A 4,829-nucleotide genomic window follows, 5' to 3' on the forward strand; every position below is an offset into this window, starting at 1 on the left:
ACCACCCTGGAGCACCTTGTAAACACACAGGAGGGCAGCTGAGGGGCACCACGGTGGGTGGGGGATGCTCATATACCCGCTGCAGCAATCAGGAAGCAAGGAGGAAAGCTGAGGAAGCAAGTGGGCACAGCTGTGCGACCCCAGCGGCTGCGGCATGGGGTTTTCCCCGCAGGGAAGCCCCGGGTGGCCCTGCATGAGCAGGGGGATGGACCGGGTGACCTCCAGAGGGCCCTTCCAGCCTCATCTTTTCTGTGATCCCGTGGCTTCGGATAACACGGAGATGTTCCAGGAAGCCCTCCTGGGGACCTTGCTAAGTGAGCCACGGTGACGCTGAAACAGAAACATCTGCCCCTTGGGTACCAGGGCTGGGGGAGCCCCTCCATGGCAAATACCACGCAGGGTTCCCAAAGTGCTTGGAAAAGCAGGCACGGCCGGAGGAAAATGAGGAGTGATTTGAGGAGGTGGGATAGCAGCAATCGCAGCTCCTAAGAAGTTCCCATAGGGAGAAACAAGATTTTCCACGAGCATGAGTGCTGGCTCAGCAGGATGCGCGCCCTCTCCCTCCAGCCCCTCCTTTTGCTCGCCGTGTCCTTGAGCACTCCCTCTTCCCAGCTGCTCTCTGGCAGCACTCCTATCACCAGGTGCCGTCCTTCAGGCCGCCCATAAAGGCGCGAGGGGACGCCACGGGGCGCCTGTCCCCGAGCCATGCTGCAGGCCACCGTCAAGCTGTGCTGCGGCATCGCCCACGACCACCTCCGCAGGCTGCCCGGTAAGCACCTGGGGAAAACACAGGGATGGGGGGGCTGAAAGGAGATGCTGAGAGGGTTCAAAAGGAGAACCTGAGAGGAGATGCTCAGGGGCTCCAAAGGAGATGCTCAGGGGACCCAAAAGGAGATGGTGCTCAGGACGTCCAAAAGACGATGCTGCGAGGGTTCAAAAGGAGATGCTCAGGGGGTCCAAAAGGAGAGGCTAAGAAGAGATGGTTAAAAGGCCCTAAAGGAGGTGCTCGCTCTGCAAATACCTGTGGGGAAAATCTCTTGTGAGAGGTACGGGGAGGGAAAGCTAAAGCCCGAGATGAAGTCCCTGTCTCGGAGCAGCTCATTAATGCCGTTGGCTTCCACCACCAGAGACAGGACAAGTTACAGAGGGGAACGGCGTGGGTCTTTTTTGCTTATCAGACCGTATCTAATGAATAATACTGAAGTATCCTGATATTAAGGAGTCTGCTTGGTTTGGAGCTGTGCAGGACAAGCGCGATCCTCCCACAGCCTCCCAGATCTGGGCACAGCCAGCGGTGAACCCGGGAGGCACTGGCAGCGCTCAGCAACCACACCGCGGCTTCCCATCGTTTGTGGCAGAGGCAGGAGAGCCAGGAGCCTCCTTCCCTTTACAGCCCCCCAAAATGCACATTTTTTTTTTTTTTTTAATGGTTTGCATCTTCCTCACACGCTCGGTGGTGACCAGCACGCGTCTCTCCCCCAGGCCTGAAGCTAACAGCCGTGGCAGCGATACAGAGGGACGTGAGAGGGCTGGTGCTGAGCGGCTCCCATCAGCTGCCCTCCGAAATCCCTTGTTATATCCAGAGGCTCATGGGGAAGGACGCCGGTAAGCAGCCTGCTCAGCCCAGGCACCTGCACACCGTGTTTTTCAGCCCCCTTCCATCGAGGGATGGGCAGTAAAAGGCCCCGATTTGCCCCGTTATTATTTGGTGGGACAGAGCTAATTGGCTTCTCACCTCTGCACTGGTCTCCAGTAGCTTAAAACTGGTGGCAAGGGGGGGCAGATGCTGAGGTTTTGGAAAAGCCAGGGCCTGGTCTGTGTCTGCAGTTCCACCCTGCTCACCCAAAGTCCTGAAACGTGGCAAATTCATCGGGCTTGCACTTCTGTGCCCGACCCCCTGTCCTGGATGTGTGCACCTCCAAGCAAAGCTGGGGAGGGGGGGAGCAGAATTTTTCCTATTTTTCTGCATTTACACTTGCTCCTAAAGCCAGGTGCACAGAGCCCGGAGGAGACGTCAGCACCCACCGGTTCTCCAGCACAGATCTCTCCTACATCCACCAAGGAGAAAGAGCCCTGCAGCGAGCGCTGAGCATCCTGCAGCACCCCCCGAGCTGGCAGGCAGAGGCCGTGCTGGTGAAAGCCCCCGAACCCATCTCCTTTACGTGCCACAAAAGCTCTGGGGCATTTGGGGGAGCAGGTTTGACGTGGTGCTGTGCCCCACAGGATGCCGGGGCCGCCGTGTCCAGCGCCGTGCTGCCGGGACTGGGCAGGGTGTTTCGGGTGGAGGCAGTCCTGGCCGCACCGGTGGGGCGGCTGCACCGCGAGCTGTTCGAGGAGCTGGAGCAGATGCCCCGCTGGAACCCCAGCCTCAGCCGTGTGGAGGTAGGCAGGCACCTTTGGCCTGGGTTAACGTCCCATCGGGGTGGGGACTGGCCGCAGACCGAGCTCTCCGGGCCCACAGGTGCTGCAGCGCCTGGGCGAGGACACGCTGGTGACGCACGAGGTGACGGCCACCAGCCCGGTGGGCCGCAGGGACTTTGTGAGCGTGCGGCACCGCCGGCGGGCGCAGGCGGCCGTCTACCTGGTGGGCACCGCCGCGCGCCTCGAGCGGCTGCCGGCGCAGGAGGACTGCGTCAGGTAAAGCAGCGGGGCTGGAGGGAGACCCCGCAGCGCCCCAGCCAGAGGGACCCTCGCCCCCCGAAATTCTCCTTCTTCGCCCACCACAGGGCTGAGACGCGGCTGAGCTGCATCGCGCTGCAACCGCTGGCGGGGGACCCCGGCTGCACCCGCGTCACCTGGCTGCTCAGCGTGGACCTCAAGGCGAGTGACACCCAAACCAGCCCCCAGCCCGGCCCCCCGGCTCCGTCCTGACCCTTTGGGTGCCTTCCCTCCCGCAGGGCTGGATCCCCGCCGCCGTCACCGACCGCGTCCTGCCGCGGTGCCAAGCGGACTTCATCGGGCACCTCCGCCGGCACCTCTCAGCCACCGCGCGGCCGTGAGCCCCCCGGGACCCCCAAATCGCCTGGGGGCTCCCCCGGACCGGTACCCCAGCTTTATTTATTTTTGGAACAGCTACGCTCTGCGTTTATACGTGTATATATGTACAGAGGGATAGGATTTTCCCCTCCTGTGCCACCCGGAGCACGCGCAGCCGGAGCAGGGATCCCCGAAAGCGCTGCAAAAGCAAGGCATGGAGGAGCGAAGCTGCGCAGCCCCTCCTGGGGGTCACGAAACGTTAGGCAGCCCTTTCAGGATGGTTGTAATTTATACGTCCAGCTGGTTTTCTGTCTTATTTATTGGGGGAAAAAAAACGCTGTTGAAGCAGCTAGGTGAAACTCTGGCTGATAAATAGGAGTTAAATAAAACAGAGGTGGTTTCAGACCCCCTGAGACTCATTTCAACCACATGCAGGTCACACGCTCATAAATTATTCCCCTACCTCCACCCCAAATAAATCCACAGAAACAGACAGCGGTGTGCATTTTTCTTTTCTTTTTTAAACGTTATGTTAGAGTTCCAAAAAAAAAAAAAAAAAAAAGAGGCGAACCCAACAAAATTAATAAATATTAAAAGTTAAAAAGCTCTGAATCTGGTATGTACAAAACTTTACACATCGCTGGTGGCAGCGCAGGGGGGAGCAGGTGGGGCACGAGGGGCGTGGGGGCAGCACCCCTGTGCCAAAACCTTGTCCCCTCTGCGGCACCGAGGCACCGACCGCCTCGACACCAAGGCACCGACCCCCTCTGCCCTACAGCAATGAACCACTGCAAAAACTACTGCAAGAAAGCCATAATGCCCAGGACAGCACCGACCAGGGGAGTGCAGCTGGTAATTTTTTTCAGGGCACCCAGCCAACTGCAGGAGCCGCGGGCGGGGTCCGTGCAGCCTCCCGCCAGGCTCTGCACGGGGTGGGGACGCTCCCGGGAGCGCAAACGGCGCCCGAAGCGAAGCGTAATCTTTGGCACAATAAATAAATGCTGTCCCTCCCGGCGGAGGGAGCTGCAAAAGGGGCAGGGTGGGACGCACCCCGCTCTGTCCGCGTCCCACGGTGAGGTGTGCTGGGTGCTTGGCTCGACGTGTGGCTCCGCGCCATGCCCGATTCATGCCTACGTGCAGCGGTTTGGGGAGGCAGGGCACGTCCAGGGGCTGTTCAGAGCAATGCTCGCCCAGCCTCGACTCGGAGGTGACGGGGGGCAGGAGGAGCCTCTTCACGTCTCTTCGGCCCTTTTGGGATCGTTTGAGTTCCTCTGAGACGCCCTGACCTCAAACATCTTCTGACCACGCAACTGTTGTGGGTGCAGCCCCCTGCCCGTGCGCCCTGCCCGGCAGAGCAGCAGTCCCCAAAGCAGCGCATCCTGAAGCCACCGGGCTCCCAGCAGCCCGGCCACCTCGCCACCAAGCCCTGGCGACCAGGTGTGGGCACACGCAGCACCACAGCCGTGCTGGCTTACAGCCCGTTTCGGAAAGGGAACTGGGTGTGGGGGGGGGGGAAAGGAAGAGCACAGAAGAGCCGGCAGCCTTGCGCAGCTCTCCGTGCCCCACGTACACCATTCATGGGTTTCCTTCTTGGAAACCGAGCACCGAAATGAAACCCTGTCTGCCACCTCTCCTCCAGCCACAAGAGGGAAGATGCCCAACACCTCCTGTGCTCCCAGCGCAGCCTGGCCTCTCCTCCCGCCCTGCCTCCCTCCTTCAGAGCCTCCCTCGGCCTACACCTCAGCACCCAGAGCCCCCTCCCCAGCAGCACTCGTCCCCCACACCTTCCTCCTGCCTCCAGGGCCCTCGGGGGTCCAGCTCCCCTGCCAGCTGCACGGGGCCCTGTGCTTCTA

At 60.8% G+C, this 4,829-nt stretch overlaps 1 protein-coding gene across 2 annotated transcripts; it reads left to right on the top strand.

Moving 5' to 3' along the window:
* Positions 1-633: 633 nt before the first annotated feature.
* LOC118157514 (steroidogenic acute regulatory protein, mitochondrial-like) lies at positions 634-3,488 on the top strand. Of its 2 annotated transcripts, XM_035311882.1 has the most exons (7): positions 634-769; positions 1,483-1,605; positions 1,988-2,133; positions 2,224-2,382; positions 2,462-2,637; positions 2,727-2,820; positions 2,898-3,488. In XM_035311882.1, exons 1-7 carry the CDS (start codon positions 706-708, stop codon positions 2,997-2,999), a joined length of 864 nt encoding a protein of 287 aa, XP_035167773.1. In that variant the 5' UTR covers positions 634-705; the 3' UTR covers positions 3,000-3,488. The 2 variants fall into 2 exon arrangements, with proteins under 2 accessions (XP_035167773.1, XP_035167772.1); XM_035311881.1 differs by having other exon boundaries at positions 1,988-2,382.
* Positions 3,489-4,829: the final 1,341 nt, after the last annotated feature.

The sequence above is a fragment of the Oxyura jamaicensis genome, assembly GCF_011077185.1.
Source record: "Oxyura jamaicensis isolate SHBP4307 breed ruddy duck chromosome 6 unlocalized genomic scaffold, BPBGC_Ojam_1.0 oxy6_random_OJ106626, whole genome shotgun sequence".
NCBI classification, from domain to species: domain Eukaryota; kingdom Metazoa; phylum Chordata; class Aves; order Anseriformes; family Anatidae; genus Oxyura; species Oxyura jamaicensis.

Coding starts and splice junctions, on each gene's coding strand:
- LOC118157514 (XM_035311881.1), top strand. CDS start 706: ATGCTGCAGGCCACCGTCAAGCTGTGCTGCGGCATCGCCCACGACCAC. Junction 2,383..2,461: donor CCAGCCTCAGCCGTGTGGAG/GTAGGCAGGCAC, acceptor CCGGGCCCACAG/GTGCTGCAGCGCCTGGGCGA. Junction 2,821..2,897: donor TGCTCAGCGTGGACCTCAAG/GCGAGTGACACC, acceptor TCCCTCCCGCAG/GGCTGGATCCCCGCCGCCGT.